At 34.7% G+C, this 21,638-nt stretch overlaps 3 protein-coding genes across 4 annotated transcripts; 2 read left to right on the plus strand and 1 right to left on the minus strand.

The window, feature by feature from the left end:
* Positions 1-5,118: 5,118 nt before the first annotated feature.
* On the minus strand, positions 5,119-6,322 carry LOC131800962 (uridine diphosphate glucose pyrophosphatase NUDT14-like). 2 transcript variants are annotated; one of them, XR_009341637.1, is made up of 3 exons: positions 5,735-6,322; positions 5,327-5,626; positions 5,119-5,223 (listed from the first exon to the last, which is right to left on the minus strand). XR_009341637.1 is itself a non-coding variant. In XM_059118866.1 (2 exons), exons 1-2 carry the CDS (start codon positions 6,136-6,138, stop codon positions 5,398-5,400), a joined length of 633 nt encoding a protein of 210 aa, XP_058974849.1. In that variant the 5' UTR covers positions 6,139-6,322; the 3' UTR covers positions 5,291-5,397. The 2 variants fall into 2 exon arrangements, 1 of the variants encoding a protein (XP_058974849.1); XM_059118866.1 differs by lacking the exon at positions 5,119-5,223 and having other exon boundaries at positions 5,291-5,626.
* Positions 6,323-7,500: 1,178 nt separating this feature from the next.
* LOC131800414 (pyruvate dehydrogenase E1 component subunit beta, mitochondrial-like) lies at positions 7,501-14,370 on the plus strand. The gene is given in 7 exon segments (XM_059118882.1): positions 7,501-7,583; positions 7,707-7,936; positions 8,396-8,557; positions 11,807-12,218; positions 12,291-12,359; positions 12,362-12,409; positions 13,647-14,370. Coding segments are annotated over 6 exon segments (1,071 nt in total). The 5' UTR covers positions 7,501-7,583; positions 7,707-7,744; the 3' UTR covers positions 13,835-14,370.
* Positions 14,371-17,175: 2,805 nt separating this feature from the next.
* On the plus strand, positions 17,176-20,603 carry LOC101887235 (beclin 1-associated autophagy-related key regulator). Its single transcript, XM_005185803.4, has 4 exons — positions 17,176-17,557; positions 18,343-19,158; positions 19,220-19,488; positions 19,555-20,603. Exons 1-4 carry the CDS (start codon positions 17,265-17,267, stop codon positions 19,737-19,739), a joined length of 1,563 nt encoding a protein of 520 aa, XP_005185860.2. The 5' UTR covers positions 17,176-17,264; the 3' UTR covers positions 19,740-20,603.
* The last annotated feature ends 1,035 nt before the right edge of the window (positions 20,604-21,638 follow it).

Genomic DNA, 21,638 nt, shown 5'->3' on the forward strand with positions numbered 1-21,638 from the left:
TTGATCTGTTGGTCCTTGAAAAGTTATTGTTTAAAAAATCCACGCTTTTTGATCTGTTGGTCCTTGAAAACTTATTGTTTAAAAAATCCACGCTTATTGGCCGTTTGGTCCTTGAAAAGTTATTGTTTAAAAAATCCACACTTACTGGCCGGTTGGTCCTTGAAAATATATTCCTCAAATATTCTTTTAAAATCGGCATTCATTGGTCACTTGGCTCTTGAAAAAAAAATTAAAAAATATTACACTTTCAGATTTTCCATCTTGTATTCCTTTTTTCCTCCCTTTCGTTTTGGTATATTTGTAAGCACTTTAGAGCTTCTTTCACACATGCCAGTCCGATATTCACGCCAAATGGGAATACTATCAATATGAGTTACTACTTCTTCTTCTGCTTTTCATCTCTCCCTTGTACTGGAATACAAGACAAGCAACGCAACATGATCACGTTTAACATAATTCAATTTTTAATGGTCGTTTATTTGTTGTTTTTGTAGTTTTTGTTTATTGTATGTTAGCAGTTTCTTACAGGTTGTTCTCATGTTTGCAGTGTGGTATTCCTCCAATGCATGCAACAAAATATTATCAATTTCGATTTCAATTTTTGTAATGCAACTGTGGTATTCCGGGTATTTTCTGGAGGGAGATTTGAAGATGAAATAAAATGGAAAATATTGCTCTGTTCCAGAACCTGCAATAATCTACTAGCTTTGCATTTTTTTCAAGATCATAAAGGGAAAATCGGTTATCGTTGTAAAAACTTTTACATTTTTGGATTTTTTGGAACATACCGTAAGTGATACTTTAATACATATGATACTTTTCATTATTATACATCCTTGTTTAGTGATCACTGGCCAAAAAAGACGTGCTCTCTTCCAATACCTGCAATCTACTAGTTTTGCATATTTTTTTCGATATCATAAAAGAAAATCGGTTATCGTATTAAAAGCTTTTTTTCTTGCAGTTCAATTGGAATTTCATTAAACGAATCACTGTTCCACTTGCTAATGGTTTGGTGCAAAGTTGTACTTGTTTTCATTTGTAGCATGCAACAAGTGCAACAATTCCTATCGGAAAATGTACATGTCAAATGTCATGAAAACGATAACTGCAAGTAGAGAAAAATATCTGTTGAAATTTCAAAATAATGTAGAGATTTTATTACAGCAAATGAAAAATATGAACAAAAAACAATATTTGGAATTCAGTATCAAAGCGTATTTTCAGCTTGACCCTTTGGACTCCCTTCACATATGAAATAATGCCCATTAGTTTCCTCAATATACCTTTGTTTGCATAACGAAATATATACGAAAATACTCTCCTTCACTTTATCGGTAAAACAACTCAACTCCATTATAATAAAAATGATCTCTTTTTAGCACGCATATAAAGCTTAATGTTTTCTTAGCTCGCTCATAAAAATTCGACCTTTCAGCTATATATGTACCAGAGATTTACTTGTCCATACTACCTCGGGCCCTCGTCCATGAAAATGCTTTTTTATGTTAGTCCATAAAAATAAAATTCACTTTTAGTTAGAAAATGAAAATACTCCAATTCACATTGTTGGCAAAACCACTCCGAACTTCAACTCTTTTAAAAGAAAATGTCCCTTTCCAGCACTCCTATTAAAATACTGCTTTTTCAGCTTACTGCCTTCTCAGCTCGCTAGTATACTTATATCCTTTTTAACTTATTCCAAAGCCGCATTTCTTCATACTTCCATGAAAATGTTTTCCTCGTCCATGAAAATGTTCCTTTTATAATTATCCATAAAAATGCTCTATAAAAATTCTCTAAAAAGAGTTTCTTCAGAATCTTTTTTAAACTGGTTTTCTTGTATTTTTCATATTGAAATACTCCCCTTGCCACAGTTGGCAAAACAATTTCCAACTCAGCCCCTTCCGATTCAGGTCGCCTATTATAAAATACTCCCTTTTCACCTTACGTTCTTCTCAGTTCGCTTATAAATATTTTCCATTTTCAGCTATACTTATACCAAAGACTCACTTTCCCAAACTCCCATTCGGCTTCTCTATAAATTCAGACATTTTTGTTAATTTCTTAGCACTTTTGTGACTTCTCTTACCATGTCCACTGTGTGTCCATCCCGTTTTACATGTTTACATAAATGGCATCGGGGAAAATCATCTCAAGGACAAATATACAAGCAGTAACAACATTCCAGAATAATTTCAAATGAACGACAACTTAAATTGCCCGGATAATCTCTTTTACACGGTGTTTGTTGTTGGCCCATGGTTGTGTTGGGATGTTTTTGTCTTCCATGTTACCGATATGCTACGCAGAACAGTAACAACATTTTATCCTCCCCATCCATATGGTGATCATGTTTTCTTGGCATCAGCAGCTATTGCCAAACAGCTTCTACACTTTGTGTTTGAGATTATGCCCGTTGCTAGCTATTGAACGATCAACATCGAAATGGCTAACATAAATATTTAACACAGGTCCATAAATTTAAAACCAATTAGCCAAGTAGAATTTAAAATAACTTTAGAATCCCAATTTTCATGCTTCTTCTTTTCTTTTTGCATTACATTCACTTATTTATGTATTTGTGTTTAATATTGAATATGTGGTAATGTTAGAAGAAGTTGAAATATTACATTTCTTGGTTGATCTTTGCCTTATGAGTTATTAATCTTTTCCAGAGATATTCTAGAGATTCCATGAGACGCCATGCAAATACCTTATTTTTTTGTTTTCGGAGTCCACGAGAACAGCATATTTAATTAAAAGTTTCCAGCTGAAGAATTGTGTCCTTAAATAAATTATAGGGTCCCAAATCGTCGTCAATGTCATTCAACTTATATTCTTATTACTTCTCACAAACGATATAGCAGATACATACAGATAGCTAGGCCAAAAATGTTGCAATAAATAGTATGAGGATTGCATCTCCTCCCTCTCCACCAAAAATGTATCAACAACATTTTGTACCAAGTCATCTAGACATTGCAACAATTTGTTTGTTTGTCGAAGAAATTACCTAGCTTGTCTCTTGGCCATATCTGTCGTGTTCTAATAAAATTGTCTTGTGTTTTATTGCTATTTTATGTAAAAGACAAATAGATGTAACATCATTATCTTAAAGAACAACAATCAGTAGTGCAAGCTGGAACATCTGCAATCTATTTGCAACGTGCTTATATAGAATACAACGCAGCTATAGAGTATTCCAAAGCAATATATATATGCAATTATTGTTATTTATTGTCCATGCGAATAGAATTTTGCTATACCTGATAGAAACATAAGACAACAACAATAAAACGCAGTAGGAAGTTATACTATTTAAATGAATTAAAACAGCCAAGATTTTTTGATAAAAAAACCCATAGGAGATAGTTTTTTAGATATAGCAATTTGTATAGAACCGCCGACTTGTTTCGATAGTTATGACAGATATAAGTATTGGAAATTTAGGGTTGGCATATATATATCATCTTCACAACAGATCTTGTGTTAGCAAAAATATTTGGATGTTTAAAGTTTGAAGAGAACCGAAAGCTTATTTCGGATTTTATGGTCGTTTTGGTTATTTAAAAATTTGACCCTTTTTGGGGGGAAGGTACCAGAAGAAGTAAACCGATATATTCCATCTTTACACCAGATCTCGGGTTAATAAAAATATTCGGATTTTTGATTATTTTAAACTTTAACCCTTTGTGGGGGAGGTACCAGAAGAAATGGTCCGATCTGTACCATCTTTATAACATATCTTGTGTTGATGGAAATACTGAGATATACCAAGACTGAATGGAATCGGATGTTAATTTCACGTTTTATAAGCTTCATGGATACTCAAAATTTTGATCATTTGCGGGGGAGTTAGCTGAAGGAGTGAACCGATGTATTCCATATTCACACCAGACCTTGGACCAATAAAAATATTTTGATTTGTGTAATTTGAAGACAATCGAACACTTACATCATAATTTATAAGAGTTATAAACATTTAAAATTTTAACCCTTTGTGGGGCAGGTAATGTATGGAGTGGACCGATATTGTTTATTTTCGCACCTGACCTAGCACTGAAGCAAATATTAGGATTCGCAAGGTTGGAGCAAAATCGGATAATATTTTCTCTTTCTGTGCAGTCAACTATTTTTTTGAAAATGTTGAGATTTAGTGGGGGAGGTACTAGAATGAGTGAACCGATATTGTCCATCTCCGAACTCGATTTAAGTTTGATAATAATATTACGATGTACCAAGTTTAGATCAAATCTGATACTCCCTTAGAGAGGTATCGTGCGCACCAGCCAGACAGACGAATGGACTGACATCGCTAGATCCACTCCAAATGTCCTGAAACGGATTTGGTCCAAAGAGATCTAACTTCAAAAACAGTTATTTCGATGAGGTAGGTTTGGGCCGTATCAAATAATATATACCCTTTTTATCCATATGGCTGAGGGTATAAAAATATGTTATATCCACGATCATAAGGCAATATTTTAAAAAATCCATTATCTATCATCCTATGTAAATAGATATATACATTCTGATAGATTTTTCTATACTTTGCCTATGTGGGATCCCGCTTGAGTATGTTTATCGCCCACCTCTACAGACCACTTTCATATCATCAATTAAAAGACTTCTATTCAGCTCCTCTATTAAATGAATTCAACTTCTGACGAAATACTCGCTTTCAGCTCATTTATATAAAAAGTTTTCCTATTTTAGCTTCGCAAAAAAGTCTCTTAGCTCGTCTGCAAAAATATATCCTGTTCAGTTCATCCATGAAAACCCCTCCTAATCAATATACCAGTCTTTACTTCTTTACTTTATTTGAAGTAAAAGTAATGGATATGACAATTTAAATCCAAATCCAGTGGGTTAACCCTCATATATATAAACGTACTATTAGGTGTATAGTCCTTAAAAAAATAGTTTAGTTGCATAGATTTTTGCTACGGCACTTCTTTTTAAAAATATACAAATTCTAGTCAGACAGAAAGCAATGCTAAATATCCTAGAAATCTATTGGTCAGGTTGGTCTTGAAAAGATATTTTTTTAAAATTTTAAAACTTTAAGTACACTACCTTCTTAAAATAAATAAAAATCTTTTAACGCAAATTTATTTAGTCATCATTTAGATTTATGTATTTCTATATTCTCTTCTGTAATAACATGTTATTAAAAATCACAATTGTGTTGGAATTTGCAATAGAAAGTATTCACCCCTCCTATATTGAAAAGGTAATAGTTCCAAAAGACATAATATTAATCATTAATAATATTAAAACAAATGAAAATAATACAAATTTTTTTTTTTTTTTTGGTGCTTGCCTCTGACATTGCAGTTTTGTCTTTTAAGTTTGGTATACAGAGTATCGTACGTTGAGGACAACTATTAAAGCTTATTGCTTTGGGGCTTTATTCATGAGAAACCACATAACGCCCAGTAAGCAACTGGGTGGGCTATTATTATCGGAGCCTTGTTGTACCATTTTACGGGCTTCTTCTATACTCAATTCAACAACCTCAATTAGTTCGTCATCAACCCCACCGCCACTTGTACTCTTGTCGGCATCGGTGACCTCGCAATAGTACATTTTTTGCTTTGAACCTTGGGAGCCCACACCAGACCTACAAATGGGAATATAATGTAAAGATGAATTAATGAAACGCTTACACACGCATGCATTTGTAGCCAAAGAAAAACACCACCACTTAATTACAATATACTACTCTTACCTGTATGTCATTACTTCTTCCACCCTCTCCACGGGTACATCATAGCCACATTCCTCCAGAACTTCTTCACGGGCAATTTCATTCCAGCTTTTATCTTTATCCACAATGCCAGCACACAATTCCATGGTACATCCCAAGGATGGTGGATATTTCTTTAAATCGACATTATCCACATTACCACCATCAGTGGTCACAATGCCATGGAAGACAGCCGGACGAAATTGTTTGACAAAAATCAACTTCTGCCGCGTCGTATTGTACAAAACAATCGACACACTGTCATGTACTTTCAGCAAATCCCAATTTTTCTCCTTGCCATTCTGGACATAATAGAAGCGAAATGGTTTGACATACGGCGAATCGGCAGGCAAAGGTCCTAACCAAACTTTAGTAATTTGTTCCATATTTGCTAGAAGTTTACGCAAATGCTGTTTGATGTTCCCAATTGTGTGAGGCAAATAAAGACTCCACGTAATAGCACAAGAGCGATAAACTCGATAAACAGCAGGCAAAAAAAACTATATTTGTACTTGAGCAAAAAACCCAACAGTACAATCTACGCAAAAACAACAAAATGTAGTGACTTTTGACTTTGCTCACATAATGTAAACAAAAACAGCTGATCTGTTGCAGTTACTATTTCGATAACGGTTATGTTCTTTATTAGGGGGTTTTATCGATTATTCGTATATTTAACGGTCACACAGGGGAACCTGAAGATAAAATAAAAGTTTGCAAAGGGTGCGCAGACTGAATTGTCGATTTTTGGAGTAAAGAATAGCCAGAAACATTGCAAAAGCCACCAATGCATCCCCAAAAAGTTACAGTTTAGTTCGGTTTATGGGCTGGTGGTTTTATTGGTACTTCATCAAAGATGCTATGAATTGTAACGTAACTGTGAATGATAAGCGTTACCGTGAGATGATATTGACAGTATAGATCGCTATATTCAATTGATGCATTGGAAGGCAACATTGCAAAAACATTCCTGAGACACCGGCCGAAATATTGGAAAGATTATGCCAACATTGGACTATGATGTTGCATGGAATAATCCTCATACATTAAATTGTTTCTACCATGGTACAATGAAGAGAGGGTAGGTCAACTTTGAAAAAATTGCAAGTATAGAGGTCTACCTGTTTGGCTTGTAATGTCAGAATTACTATCAAAACAATAAAAAAGCAAACAACTTGTTGCATTGATTTTGAATAAATAATTTAAAACCGCGAAAACTGAATAAAAGGTCAACATTTCTTTTCAAAATCATGTTCTATATATCTCTTATGGTTTATTTCGCGACAAAAACTGTAGGCTTTGTCGATGCATACGTTGCAATAAGCATTTTAAAAACACCCGAATTTGAATATTTTGTGAACAATTTTTTTATTATTGAAAAGAAGACACACACGTAAGCAAATGAAGTTGACATATTAAACCAGAAAAATAAAAAAATTGAAATCATATGGTAGTTCTGCCCTACCTTGAATTCATTGTACCATGGTTTCTACTACATCCGACCGAATTCAGCCTAGAAGCAAGTACATCAAATTTGGTAAAAATTGGCTCAGAGATAAGTGCATAAAATTTTGTCAAAATCGGTTCGGATTTGCATATATATTTCGTGTTTATTTGTTTCACCATAAAAAAGTGTGGAAACTAAGCGATTAAAATTAAAGAGTCTGTTCCACAATACGCCTTACGTCATGTTTTAGGTTATATTTACGCTATCGATACCGGCACCAATACCTTATTATCGATAATTTTCATCTGTCATAAAATATACCAGCAAATTACAACAACATAACATCAGGCTATCATCGTTGACATCTCTATCGAACGAACGGAGGTAAAAATTTGCGAAAAAAGAAGTGGAGGCAACATTTTGCATAGCTAAAAAATTATACAATACTAGTTTAGAGTACCGCTAATTGTTAAGTGAAACTAAAAGGCATTTCTTATCAATTTATAGTTTCCAAATCCGCAACGAATCGACATAAGTGAGACAAAATGATGCAGCCAGTAAAAATGATTTTTTCCAGCATAGCCCGTCGTGGCTTTGCCACCACTTCTCGGGCAGCAGCCGCACAACAAATGACCGTGAGAGATGCCCTGAACAGTGCCTTGGACGATGAAATGGCACGTGATGAGCGTGTATTCATCATGGGCGAGGAAGTGGCCCAGTATGATGGTGCCTATAAGGTGAGTTTTTCTTCCAACAGCAAGAAAAATCATTTTCACAGTGATTACGTAAAATCCGTGTACGGGTTAGGATGTGACATTCATACAAACATATTGTCAATGTTGAGTGAGTGCATTCATATGGGTTTTCTTCGATTCGATTATGTTGTTGTTGTTGGTGCTGTTTGTGGGAATGTGTGGGGGAAAAGACGAAGTAATGACAGTTTTGGAAAATAGAACATGGGGAAAGCAGTTAGTTAATTTGCGTGATAACAAATCATCATAAAACAAGTGTGCGTATGTGTGTTAATGATTGCGCGCGGTGATTTTTTAAGGTCATTCAATTCACCAGTTAATAAGAAACAAATACGTCACTCATTTGTTATTAACAATTAGTGACGCGCCACAGTATAAACAATACATTGTTTCAAGTGATATAATTGATTTTTATTGTTGTTGCTTTTATTCTTTTGTTTGCAGATTTCTCGCGGTCTGTGGAAGAAATATGGAGATAAACGTGTCATCGATACTCCAATTACTGAAATGGGCTTTGCCGGTATTGCTGTTGGTGCTGCCATGGCTGGTCTTCGTCCAGTTTGTGAATTTATGACATTCAATTTCTCCATGCAAGCCATTGATCATGTAAGCGAATCGCTTTTATAGGATTAAAGCATTAATATCACCTCAATATCATCAGTTTTTATTAGTTTCTATATTAGTTTAGTTTGAATTTTTTCCTTGGACCATAAATATTTGCAAAATTCTTTGGCTTATTAAACGATAATGTAAAACGCATATTGTCAACTGATTAGAAATCCAAAGGGAAGAAAAATATGAAAACTAATTTAAATATAATAGCCTCATAAATAATGAATAAGTACTTCAGTTTGAATATATTTAATTCAATACAAAATAACTGGGAGCCTTTTTCCATGTATGATTAATTAGGGATCGGTACATTAAAATATCGTAAATGAGAACCTTTGATAGTACCTCCACCACAACATTTTCAAAGAAAATAGTTGACTGCACAGAAGGAGAAAGGATAATCCCATTTTGTTCCAACTATGCAAATCCTAATATTTGCATCAGTGCTAGGTCAGGTGCAAAAATGGACAATATATGTCTACTTCATAAAGTACCTCCCCCACAAAGGGTTAACATTTTTAATAATTATAACTCTTATAAAATGTGATGTGTCAGATTGTCTTCAAATTCCACACATCACAGTATTTTTATTAACCCAAGGTTTGGTGTATAGATGGAATTTATCCGTCTACTCTTTCTGGAACCTCCCCCACAAAGGGTCAACATTTTCAATATTTATGAAGCTTATAAAACGTGAAATTAACATCAGATTCCATTCAGACATGACACATCTCAATATTTCGATCAGTACAAGATCAGTAAAAAAGATGGTAGAGATCGGACCATTTCTTCTGGTACCTCCCCCACAAAGGGTCAACTTTGTGTATCACCAAAACGATCATAAAATCCGCACTAATCATCCGGTTCTCTTCAAATTACACACATCACAATATTTTTTTAACCCAAGGTCGATGGGTCGACTCTTTCTGCCATATCCCCCACAAAGGGTCAAACATTTTAAAATATACGTGAGATTAACATCAGATTCCATTCAGACTTGGCACATCTCAATATTTCCATCAGTACAAGATCTGTTATAAACATGGTAGAGAACGGACCATTTCTTCTGGTACCTCCCCCACATAGGGTTCAAGATTTTAAAAAATAAAACGCTAAAAGAAGGCGATTCTATCCATCCATCTCCTCAATTTTTCCACATACAAACATTTTTGCTAACACAAGATCGGTTGTGTAGATGATATACATCTGCCAACCCCTTCTGGTACCTCACCCACAAAGAGTCACAATTTCCAATACTTATACCTGTCATAACTTGCGAAACAAGTCGGCGGTTCTTTACAGCTTTCTATATCTAAATATTTCTCTTAACGAGAAATCTGATAGGAATATATATTTTATCGGAATTTATAATTTCGCATAAAATTGGATATAAATGTTCGATTTTCTTTATCTGTATTAGATGAATTATGAAAGTGGAATACTTCGGTCCGCTATATCTGTTACCTGACGCATATTTCCACATTTTCAGAAAAATTGCACATATCTCTCATGTAAAGTATAGGAAGTTGTCGATATAGTCCAAATCTGACACGTTGTAATATTTATATCAGTCTTAGGTCAGATACGAATTGGCCAATATTAGTAAACTTCGGAACCTCCGTTTGAATAATCATAACTTAAGGCTTGGGGTATACATCTGTCGGCAAAACGGACTGATACTATTTTACTTGTTTTTCGATATTTCAATATTTCTGTTTCTAAAAAGTTTTCATTAAATCGCGGATATTGAAAATAGACAATGTCTATAAAATTCGATTTGTCACAACAAAGGATTGTTCTTCAAGCCTGTGAGCTGTTTAGATTTTTCTCTCTTTCAAAAAGACAAAGCCATTGGAAAACAGAACAGAAAAGATATTGCATTGATTTTTCAAGCGTATAATTTTTCAAGGCCAGAAATTGATTTTTATCTATTTCTCATAAATTATTTTACTAACAATTATCTTTACAAAAAACATTTCCTGTTATAGTTCCTTCTTTAAAATAATTCTTAAATAAGTTTTATTTATTTCCATTTTTTATCTATCCAACATTTCTATCATACATTGTACATAATAATTGTTAACTTTAACTCATATTATCTCAAAATCTTTTAAGTAAATTTGTTATATTCAAAATATAATCTTCCATAATGAGTGTAAAGGCATCGTAATTCATCAAGAACGAACGGGAAATGCCAACAATATCAACTTCTTTTTTTGTCATAACCTTAAAAAAAACCTATACAAACGAAGACGTTAACAACATAATGGGATAATATGGGTTAAGTTCTCTCTTTTACTACATCAATAGAGTTGATTCCCCCAGATATGGTTTAAAATCGTCAATATTTTAAACACATCACACAACAACTCTAAAATTGCATCCTTAAATTATGAATAAAATACAATTTTTGAAAAATTCTTAAAATAAATGACCCATATTATCCAATTATATGAAACAGGGTTCGCTATTGAAATCAAAATTGTCAAGCCCATTGTCGATGATGCGTCAAATGCACACTCAAAATGGTTTATCGCATTCAAATCCCTTTGCCACCATCCCAATATATGCCGTGGTGCAGCCCCAATTGAATCGCATACCCCTTGGAGACTATATGCCCAAACGACCAGAAATTGGTGATCCAACCAAATCAAAGTGGTTGGATGAAATTGGTGATGTAGCTAATGAAACAAATGAAATTCGGGCGCCCACCGATTCAAAAACTGATAAAATGGAAGCGGCAAGAATGATTGTCATCAGACGGCGTAAAATGAAGAAACACAAGTTGAAGAAATTGCGCCGCAAGATGAAATTCGAATGGGCCAAGGTTAGACAACGTCGTGAAATGCGCAAAGAAAAAGCATTCCAAGCTAAACTTTTGGCACAAATCAAAGATGCCGAAGCCTTTAATGCTGCCAAATTTGTGGCCGATAAAATACAACAGGCCAAGGAAACGCCATTGCCACGTCACTGGAAGGGACGTCGTTTACCGGCCTTTATAATCAAAGAGAAACTGGGTATTAAATAAAATCAATTGCAAACAAGAAAAGTCTTTGTTTCCTGTAGTTTGTAAGAGTGTTTGTTAAGTCAAATAAAAAGTATAAGATTGCAAAATTCAATGAATTTTGTGCCAAACCAAAATGTTGTTGTTGGTATTTCCTGAGATCTTGGGTGATTTTACGAGGCCTTGGAAGCCTGTCCTAAATTTGTGTGTAATTTTTTTTGTTCATTCTCAAAATTAAGGTCATCAACTCCGCTGCCAAAACATTCTACATGTCTGCCGGTATGGTTAATGTACCAATTGTATTCCGTGGCCCCAATGGTGCTGCTGTCGGTGTAGCTGCCCAACATTCACAGTGCTTTGCTGCCTGGTATGCCCATTGCCCTGGCCTTAAAGTCTTGTCTCCTTATGATTCCGAAGATGCTCGCGGTCTATTGAAGGCCGCCATTCGTGATCCCGATCCAGTTGTCTTTTTGGAAAACGAAGTCGTATACGGTACCTCATATGCCGTTGATCCCAAAGTCTTGGACAAGGACTTTGTTGTGCCCATTGGTAAGGCCAAAATCCAAAGGCCTGGTAAACATGTTACACTTGTGGCCCATTCCCGTGCCGTTGAGACTTGTCTCTTGGGTGCCGCCGAATTGGCAAAGAAAGGTAATGCTATTGTGGAATTTTAAATATGCATCTTAGGACTAATGATTTTATTTTAATTTTTATGAATTTAAGGCATTGATGCTGAAGTTATTAACTTGCGTTCAATTCGTCCATTGGATATGGAGACCATCTTCAATTCCGTTAAAAGACACATCATTTGGTGACAGTAGAACAAGGATGGCCACAAAGCGGTGAGTTACTATTGAACTTTTATTTCACTTCTTGGCCGACCAAAAATGCCCAAGAAGACTTCTTGAGTTCACTGGCCGACTTCATATAGGTCATGAGCCGACCTTATGTAGGCCTTTCTACTAGGTTTATTGTCAAAAGTAGTCCCAATGGCATTTCGAACAGAATGGACACCACCATTTTATGGAATACTTAAAATATCAACATATTTGTATACTCTCCACCATAGTATGAAGGGTATATTAAGTTTGTTATTCCGTTTGTAACAGCTCGACATATACATTTTAGACCCACAAAGTATATATATATTCTTCATCAGCATAAAATTCTATGTTCGTCCGCCTGTCCATCTGTGGAAATCACTCTAGCTTCCGAACGAAATGGAGTAAGTTCATAAAATTTTACTCAAATCTATATTATGTCTGTAGGATTTTTGGTATTGGAAAAATGGGTCATGTAGGTCCACATTTTAGTATAGCCCCCATGTAACGGTACCTCCCGACCGGAAATGTTTCAAATTTTGGTATTTGAAGTTCGTAATGGATACTTCAGCCAACGACAGAAAATTTGTCTGTGCAGGTTCACGTCTTCGTATAGCCCACATATAACGGTACCTCCCATTATTCGGTATTTTGGTGATTTTAGAGACATTATTCACCGGAATTGTTTCAATTTTGATATTTGAAGTTCGTAATAGATACTAAAGCATATGACCGAAAATTGTCTGTGCAGGTTTACATCTTCGTATAGCCCCCATATAACGGTACCTCCCGATATTCGGTATTTTGATGATTTTAGCTACATTATTAACCCGAATTGTCAAATCAAATTTGGTATTTGACATTCGTAATGGATACTACATCCTAAGACAGAAAATTGTATATGTATGTCCATGTCTTCGTATAGCCCCCATATAACGACCCCTCCCGCTATGCGGTATTTTGATGATTTTAGCGACATTATTCATCGGAATTGTTTAAAATTTGGTATTTGAAGTTCGTAACGGATACTAAAGCTTATGACAGAAAATTGTCTGTGCAGGTCCACGTATTTGTATAGCCCCCCAGAACGGTACCTTCCGTGAATCGGTATTTTATGATTTTAGCTACTTTATTAACCCGAATTGTTTCAAATTTGATATTTGAAGAAAAAAGATGTGTGTGCAGGTGTAGGGTATTCAAATTTAGGCTCGGCCGAACTTAAAATATTTACTTGTTTACAATTTGTTTTTAATTTCAGGTGTTGGTGCTGAAATTTGTGCCCGTGTCATGGAGGATGAAACTTTCTTCCACTTGGATGCTCCAGTATGGCGTGTTTGCGGCGTTGATGTGCCCATGCCTTATGCCAAAACATTAGAAACACATGCCCTGCCACAACCCAAAGATGTCGTCGAGGCTGTCCATAAGGTATTAGGAGGCAAGAAGTAAATTCAATTGTCTCCCAATACAGAGTTGTTGTTTTAGAAACTTACAACAACATCCACAACAAATACCAACGTTTTACTCTACTTTCGTACTCGATTCTATCGAAAAAAAAAAAACAAAGATATAAATAATTAAAAAAAGATCACCGCCATTTATTAGAAAAGTGTAACAATTAGTAGCCAGAAATCTCTAAATCATTGACAGACAACAAGAAAAAACAAAAGACCCTTTTGGATTAAATGTGTATGTATTTATTTTTGTTGCCACCAATATTTTTAAAACAAACTAATTTTTGAACGAAGAACAAAACTAACACAAGAAAGCTATTTCCAGCAGCAAGGAAGCGATGGTTTGAATTTTGTACATATATTGTGTAAATTGATAATGTGAGAACTGCAAGATCTTAGAAAAATTGAATCTTGAATGCTGCATTCATAAAGGATATTTTTAAAACAAATTATATTGTTATTGGCTGGATTCAAACAAAGTTTGTTTTCCTCATTTAAATTATTACTTTATTATAAAAAACATAAAAAACAAAGAGGGGCTTTAATAAAATTTAACAAAAAATAAAAAAGCAAACCTTTTATTTTAAATGGAAATCATTGGGTAGTAAAATTCTATATCTATGTTCTTTTACAGCCAGCCTGACCAGTGTGTTTGTGTTATTTGTTAATGACCTCCCTCCCCCTAATCCAGGATGTTATGCGAACCGTGTCCATTGGATGGTTGGCAGCCAGGGGTTAAGCCGGCTGTCTTAGAACGGAGCCTTTCTGAAACCAGGCCAAATCAGATCGTACAAAGTGCCTTGCCACAGTATGGCCAAGCTGTGGTGGACCTTATAACACAGGCCTCCATAAAAATATTGATTACAAATCCACCTACCCCCTAGGTGGCATGGTAATCGCAAGAACAAGATGAAAAACACTCCAAAACAAAATATTTCGAAAACAAACACATTTAAATCCCTGAAACGGCAATATAGACAGGCCTGTTTTATACTTGGAAAAATTAAAGAAAACAAAAAATCCGGTAAAGTTCACAGTCAAGATATAAAAGGCGAAACTAGACTTAGAAACATTATTGAACAATATGAAAACTATATAAAAAATAAGCGTATTTGCAATAGCACCCCAGTCGAAGAACCTAAAACCCTATTCGAATCCCCTGACCAACTCTCATTGTGTTTGGTCAACAAAGATTTCACCAAAGCTGGAATTGTAAACAAATTGTGGAATCAAGTGGAATTTAAATTATCAAATATGATAATCAATTACATTACCAACAATCACAACAAACTCCCTACACTACCATGCTATGATTCATCGGACATGTTTCAAGGATATCACGTAATTAAATGTAAGGATACATTTTCCAAAGAGTTAATACAAAAATTTCTTAATGATATTAACCATTTATGGATGGATTTACAATTGCAATTTGTAGCCATTAAAAATATGCCCCAACGACCATATGGTAGCATTTCTATACCCAATACATACACGCTTAGCAATTTTGAACTATTGCAATATTTACAACTTCATAATCCATCTATTCCCATCGATGATTGGCAGGTGGATCGTGTAGTGGGTCTCACAAATAAACAAAACTGTTATATTTTACTAATCACTGAAGCAAGCGTTGTAGCTTTACGTAGGGTACATAACAAACTTAATTTTGGCATAAATACTCTTAAGATTGAGATTAATGGTGATTCATAAAATAAATAAATAAAAAACATTTTTTTATAAAAATTGGATTTTAAAGAATATTTTCACCGATATTCTACGATTATCATGGATTTACAAGTATTAATCGATTATTTTGTTCTTTTTTTAAAGAGAACATAGAAATAGCGGAAGAGAGAGAGAGAGATTTTTGGCTTAATGAGATGTAAATATTTTGTATTTTTTTTTTGGGGTAGACGGTAACCGGTAACGCGCCAAATGTGCAAAAATTGTAAAATTAAAATTAATTGAGTTGTTCTTTAGGAGTTTTATCATTCTTTTGTACTTTTATCATGCGTTTATGCAAGGCAATTTGCATGGCGCAATAACAAGATGCTCCTGCAAACTCAAAGAAAGTTGAATCACACATGAACAAAAAGTACTACATTTTTTGTCAAATTGTCAGAAGTAATCTCTTGGGCCGACCTTATATAGGCAACGATGGTATCATAAAATAGTATCAGTCGGTTTTCTCGACAGTCGTTTTGTCCCCAACCTTGAGTTATGATTATTCAAACTGTTGACACTTTCAAAGCTGTTTGCCAATGTTTACCAATTTACACACATCACAATACTTTTTTTTAACCCAAGATCTGGTGTGAAGACGTCGGTTCACTCCTTCTTGTACCTCCCCCACAAAGTGTCAAAATTTTGAATATTCAGAAGCTCATAAAACGCCAAATTGGCACATTTCAATATTTCTATCAACACAAGATCTGTTATAAAGATGGTAGAGATCGGATCATTCCTTCTTGTACCTCTCCCACGTAGGGCAAAAGTTTTGAATAACCAAAACGATTATAAAATCCGAAATAACCATCCGGTTCTCTTCATATTTCACATATCCCATTATTTCTACTAACATAAGATATGCTGTGAAGATATATCGGTCCACTTCTTCTGATTCTCCCACAAAGGATCAAAATTTTGAATATCCATGAAGCGCATAAAACGCGAAATTAACTACCAATTCCATTCAGACTTGGTACATCTCAATATTTCCATCAACACAAGATCTGTTATAAAGATGGTAGAGATCAGACCTTTTCTTCTAGTACCTCCCCCGTATAGGCCTCAAATTTTTGAAAAACAAAACGCTCAAAAAAAGCGATATAAGCAACCAAATCTTTTCAAATTTCACACACCCAAACATTTTTGTTAACACAAGTTCTGTTGTGAAGATGATATATATCTGCGAACCGCTTCTGCTACCTCACCTCACGTCGCAATATTTGGTCCATTCCGAACTGCGATTGCCGATATTCCCTTTATGATATCGAAAAAAACTGCAAAAATAGTAGTTCTTGCAGATTCGATACGTAATGCGAACATTAGCTGAGGGTATACATCTATCGGCAAAATTTGACAATAAAAAATTTTGAGAATTTGACAATAACAGCTGTTTTTTTCTATCCCATTTCCCCCTACACAACAAAGACAAACTTGCCGCAAGTAAACTTGCCTAATGTAAATTTGCCTTAGTACAGGCATTTCCTTCGATAATTACGATAGGAAAAAAATATTAATCGATAACTCCTTTTAAAGTAGAATATCGATTGTTTGCCACCACCAAGTCAAATACGTATATTTTTTTAATAACATACATTTTGCAACTGTATATTTACAAATAATAGCTATTAATACGAAAAAAACATCTACAAACATAATTGAAAACATTCGCATCATCATTTTAACACAATTATGTTATGGCTTCAAGCAGTAGTGACGAAAGTTCCAAAGCACCAGAAAACTTTCAAGTATCAAGCACATCCAACGATGAGGATGACGAGATTTTAGAATTAAATGGGAAATTTCTTAAAAAGCATCGATTGAAGGGTACACGGAAGACTGCGGGTGGCAATGGTGACGGAGGTATTGGTTTGGACACTGCACCATCGTTGAAGTGCTTCCTCTGCCTAACGCAACAACATCGATTTCATTGCCGTGATTGTGTGAAATCTGGATATATCACACGCAAGGGACAGCCCCACGGAGAATGGTGAGTTAAGTACAAAATGAGGGTTTTATAGAGGAAGAAAATGATTTTATTTTTGGTGATGATATGTAGATAAGATTTGTGTAGCTGGAAGGCAATACTTAGGTGATTGATTTCAGTAATTAAGAAAAAAACGAAACATTTAAGCAATTATATCACATTTCCTGAACATTTTTAAAGTCAAGAAATGAAGATCATGGATCCTAATTGATCGGAGGACGAAGGTGAGGTAAACGTCACATCAATAAACTTCATGTTGTCGGAAGCTAAACTAAAAATATTATAATTTTTTGGACTATTCAGCAAACTCCCTCTTACTACAGAACGACAGCTTTGTTATACTCAGGATATAGTACAATACTTATGTACGTTTTGAAAATCTACGTGGCTAGCTGGAATTGTATATTAGAGCAGTTTCGAATGGCCAACAGACAATTAAATAAATTAAATTGAAAATATAAACACTCGAAAGAAATGTAAAAAATTAACAGATCCAAGGGAGTGCATATCTCCCATCTTCTTAGTTCTATTTTCTTACAAGTCAAGAAGCAAAACTATGTTTGTCCTTTCATCCTGAGTTTTGAAGCGAATATTAGTATAGGAAGAATAGGTCCTTTTATTTTCCATAATAAGTTTCCATTTGTAGTATTTGCTGGTTGTGATTGGCCAAATGGCTTGTAAATTGCAAGATATAAATAAATGCAATATAATTATTCATATGAATGTGGTCATGAGATATAGACTTATTAAAAAACTTTTTACTAACATCTCTCCCACTGTCTTTTTAGTTTATCCGAAAAACAACAACAATTTCTTAAGATCAAAGCAAAACTAAACGAATTTAGTCAACAATACGAACGGCTGATTCGGGAAAAGCGAACAAGTGAAAATATTCGATTTGAAATCAAAAGGCATCAGGAACAGGTGGATCTACTGCAACATTTGATATCAAATAAAAAGTCCACGCTGCAATCGCTGCAAGAGAAACGTAATGAATTGTCCAAAGCTAATTCCGACAAAAAGAAAACATTGCCAAAGTATCCAATAAAAGTCAAAGAGCTCGAAGATTATGTATTGGATCGTATAGAAAAAATTGATAGTTTACGTGAGCGCCATACTACACTGTTGGACACCCTAAAAGATGTTACACGACGCGGCATACGACAATTGGTTGAGTACATTTTTCCCATCTCCGAAATTGTGCTCAAAGATGAAAAGTCCCCGGCCACGGCGGGTATGGCCGGCGGGCAACAGCTACAGAAAAATCCAAATTCACCATCTGAAGATGCCGAAACGATAGCCGCCCTGGCCGATGCCAAAAACACATCGTATATACGCGGCAAATGGGTTATCCACAGCAGTGGCATTAGTGAAATGCAATATCGTATTGTGGCCCCATCGCTGCCGGCCAATGGTGACTACTCGGCTTACCTGGATTGGTTGAAAGACAACAAAGATGATGTACCAAAGACGACTGCCAATGAGATTGCACCGAGTCGTGTTAGTGCTTTTCGCATTGTGGGCGCCCTAACGTATACGGCCCAGCTAACACAATTGATCTGCTACTATCTAAATGTGCGTTTGCCATACAAAGTGGTGTATGGGTAAGTGTGAATATAGATAGGTCTAGATAAATATCTAATATACCAAATAATTTGTTTCCAGGGACTTTTGTCGTAAACTCAACGAAGAGCAATTCCTACGTAAAGTTTCGCGGCTCAATTCAAACATTATGTATTTAGCATACACCCAGCAGGTTAAATTACGTGCGCTTAATGATAATCATACCTTGGAAAATTTGCTTGTACTCTTGGATCCGGAGAAAAGTGATTTGGGACGACATGGATTTCAAGAGGTTGGCAATGCTCCGCTTATGAAATCAGTTGACTCGCTGTTATTGCTAATTGAAACGGCAACGGAATCAGAATCGGAAGGTATTCTTTGTTTAAAAAATATTTTTTACTTGTGTTTTTATATTTTCTGTTTCTTTTCTTTTGCAGATGAAAACTCCTTCCGTTTGGACTGGGAAGACGTACCTAATTTGCCCACACAACATGATATTATAAATACCAATTTGATAACAACGCCAGCCACGGGCCAACAACAACAACAATCCACCATTGCCGAGGGTCTTATGACATCGGCAGCCAATCGTATAACTTCTATTTTTCGTTGGATGAAATAGATTTTAGGGACAGGAAACTTGTAATATGTGTATAAGCCTTTAAAGCTTATTATATTTTCAGTTGTATTCTTTTCTTGCAACGTTACAAAGAGAGATTTATTTTTGTTTTTAAATCGACTGTGATGCATTTTTGTTTTTGTTTGTGGCTTTTTTTAACGAAACAGCAAAAACAAAAAGTGGTATATAAAAAGGAAACGCAATCATTCAAAATGTTTTTTTTAGTTTATTTTGTTTATATTAAAGAAGATTGTATATCTTATGCGGCTGTTGTAATACAGTTCCAAAACAACATACATATTATTTTGTAAAATAAATTGCTACAAATTTAGTTTTATTCAAAGTGTTATATTTATATTGCTATTTGTTTGCTATGGGCATATATATGAACATCAAAGAAAACAAAGCGTCTAGGGATCACAAAAAAAGCTTGGTTCTTATATTCCTCCTGTACATACGTAACATATATAGAATTTTATCATATACAACCTAATTATTATTAATTGTAAATGTTTTTTTGAAAATATTAAGTTAATCGACTCTAATTTTTTCCGCGTAGCTGATGTAGTCTGTAATTTTAAAAACCTTCACACACCCACACATCTGATTGTTGTTTTAAAATTTACCCATTAATAATTTTTAATAATACCGGAAATTTGTATGACACATTACCTCCAACACCCATCCCCCCACAAAAAAGGAATGTGAAAACAGTTTTTATAAAACAGCAACACAAACAAATATTTAATAGCAAAAAGTTACAAATACATGACCCAAACCTTTGGACAACCACAAATTACATATGAAAGAATTTCTAATTTTAATTAAAAAAAATAAACAAATAAATAAAATTATTTTCTAAAATGCGTTTTTTTATTCTACTCAAAGAGAGAGAGTTGATTTTAGGTGTTTCGATTCTTTAATGGAATTTTAGAGCGATGGAAGCCACCAAGACTGACCTCTATAGAAAAAGGAAATCTGCAACGCAATATAAATGCAATTTAAGTAACGTGGAAAATGTCGGACAACCTAAGAAAACCTCCATACTATGACGGAGGGTATAAAAACAAGTTAAAAGGTATCAGTCGGTTCTGCCGACAGACGTTTACCCTCATCGATTACTTAAATATATTTTGACTTCTTTTATGATTATTCAAACTTTTGACCTCCTATGGATCTAAATAAATACGATATAAATATTGCGGCGTGTCAGGTTTGGTCTATATTGGTAACTTCATCATAACATCTATACTCATCCCAAGTTTTTGGTTGAGAGAAATATTTAGATATAGCAAATCGAAAGAAAAATGTATTGGAAATTGTGGCCCTTTGTGGGTAAGGTACCTGAAGGTGTTCGCAGCTATGTATCATCCTCACAACAGATCTGGTGTTATCAAAAAACTTTTTTATGTGTGAAATTTGAAGAAAGTTGAATGTTTATTTGGCTTAATTTGAGCGTTTGGTTTCTCAAAATCTTGAATCCTATGTGGGGGAGTTACCAGAAGAAATGTTCCGTTCTCTACCATCTTTATAACAGATCTTGTGTTGATGGAAATATTAAGATGTACCAAGTCTGAATGGAATCGAATGTCAATTTCACGTTTTAGGAGCTCCATGGATATTCAAAATGTTTACAATTTGCGGGGGAGGTATCAGAAGGGGTGGACCGATACATTCCATCTTTGGGTTAATAAAAATATTTTGATGTCTGTAATTTGAAGACAATCGGACTCTTACATCACATTTTATAAAAGTTATAATTATTCAAAATGTTGAACCTTTGTGGGGGAGGTACTTGATGGAGTGGACCGATATTGTCCATTTTTGCACCTGACCAGTACTGATGAAAATATTAGGATTCGCAAAGTTGGAGCAAAATCGGATTATCCTTTCTCTTTCTGT

Source organism: Musca domestica, unplaced genomic scaffold, assembly GCF_030504385.1.
Source record: "Musca domestica strain aabys unplaced genomic scaffold, Musca_domestica.polishedcontigs.V.1.1 135, whole genome shotgun sequence".
NCBI classification, from domain to species: Eukaryota; Metazoa; Arthropoda; class Insecta; order Diptera; family Muscidae; genus Musca; species Musca domestica.